This window comes from Pygoscelis adeliae, unplaced genomic scaffold (genome assembly GCF_000699105.1).
Source record: "Pygoscelis adeliae isolate BGI_AS28 unplaced genomic scaffold, ASM69910v1 Scaffold297, whole genome shotgun sequence".
In the NCBI taxonomy this organism is placed as follows: Eukaryota; Metazoa; Chordata; class Aves; order Sphenisciformes; family Spheniscidae; genus Pygoscelis; species Pygoscelis adeliae.
The window spans coordinates 631388-632709 of record NW_008825211.1 but is presented as its reverse complement, the minus strand read 5'-3'; the positions used below and the strand labels follow the sequence as shown (position 1 = coordinate 632709).

The 1322-nt window shown below is 50.6% G+C and overlaps 2 protein-coding genes across 2 annotated transcripts in view; both read left to right on the top strand.

Moving 5' to 3' along the window:
- PAAF1 (proteasomal ATPase-associated factor 1) overlaps positions 1 to 1206 on the top strand; it is a 12098-nt gene extending 10892 nt beyond the window's left edge. Inside the window, exon 9 of the mRNA XM_009329023.1 lies at positions 793 to 1206. Coding sequence (XP_009327298.1) covers positions 793 to 870 — 78 coding nt within the window. The 3' untranslated portion in view covers positions 871 to 1206. The remainder of the gene's footprint in view (positions 1 to 792) is intronic.
- Positions 1170 to 1322, top strand: part of DNAJB13 (DnaJ (Hsp40) homolog, subfamily B, member 13) — a 5337-nt gene continuing 5184 nt past the window's right edge. Inside the window, exon 1 of the mRNA XM_009329041.1 lies at positions 1170 to 1189. Within this exon, the coding sequence (XP_009327316.1) occupies positions 1170 to 1189 (20 nt within the window). The remainder of the gene's footprint in view (positions 1190 to 1322) is intronic.

The window sequence follows — 1322 nt, the reverse complement described above, 5'->3', positions numbered from 1 at the left end:
GGGAGTGCGAGGTAGCAGGCAGCTGCCTTTATCTCGGGATTTGGCAGCCTGCACGATGGGTTCCTTCAAACAGTTGACTTTGAGCTTATTTTTTTTTCTACCTGAATAATGTTAATATTTTGCGTAAACAAATCCTCCGCGGTATACGCTGGCGTTATCTCCATCGTGCAGGAGCAGAACTGAAGCAGTGGAGTAGCTCGGTTGTTGGAATAGCTCTGGCAGACCTGTGTTTCTGTAAAGAAATGTGAATTTAACTGTGCTCGGAGGATCATCGGGGCGAAAGCGAGAGCTGGCTGCGTAGCGCTGCCTGCTTTCTCCGGTGACTCCAGACCAGAAAGTGGCTCTTGCTGCTGTGTTTCCAGACGCCCTGCTGCGCTTGCGCAGATGAGGGAGCGCGACCTGGCTTCCCTGGCCTCTCAACCTGGTGGCGCTGGTGGAAACCGGCTCTTGTTTTTCCACCCGTTCCAGCTCCGTGGCCCAGTTCTCCCTCTCCTCGCGCGGAGGCTGAGATTTGACCCGCACGGCTCATTGGCGTGAGCAGAACACAGTCGTGTCCCCTTTCGGATCTAACCGCAGAACCCGTGTGCGAGCACTCGCCTGCTCCCTAAGCTCCTGGTGAAACCTTGAACTGTCCTTTCAAACCTGCTGATGCTGTTTCAGGAGGCACCACCTCCTCTTCCCTCTGTAAAAGTCCAAAAGGAAAGCTGATCTCTCTAAATGAGCACCTGAATTTTACTTTTAACTGTCACTTGAGAGAGACTCTGCTTAAATACTGCTCCCCCTCTTTTTCAGGTAGCTTCTTGGGAGAAGGAAGTTTACACGTGCTGCAGAGATGGGATAGTGAGGAGATACCAACTTTCTGACCTTTAAGTGCTTGGATCGGCCGAATGGCGGAGAGATGTGTTGAAATAGCTCTTCCAAGCTTATTTTTCCTGTGCGGCGTGTTTGAGGTGTGTGCGCAGGGGTTTCCGAGGCTATTGTCGTGACCAGGCTCTATGCAGAGGTTTTTGGCGGCAGGTAATATTTCTTACTACAACACAACTTCGATCGTTTTTAATTTGGAGAGCGGCTCTGAGGCGTTAAAGAGGATCTTGTGTTGCAACAATTTTTTTCACTGCTGAAAAACTGCTGTTTTGGGGGGGGGAATAAATAAATTGGAGGTGGGGGCGATGAAGGCGACTGTACTGCAGTATGGACTGAAATAAAGCAACTGCTTTGGTAACACCTGTGTGGAAAAGAAATTTTCCGAGAAAACGCCTTTTTTTGAACAAAAAAGCCGCTGCCTCTCTTGCAGAAGGCCTGAGCGGGGCGGGCGCAGACCG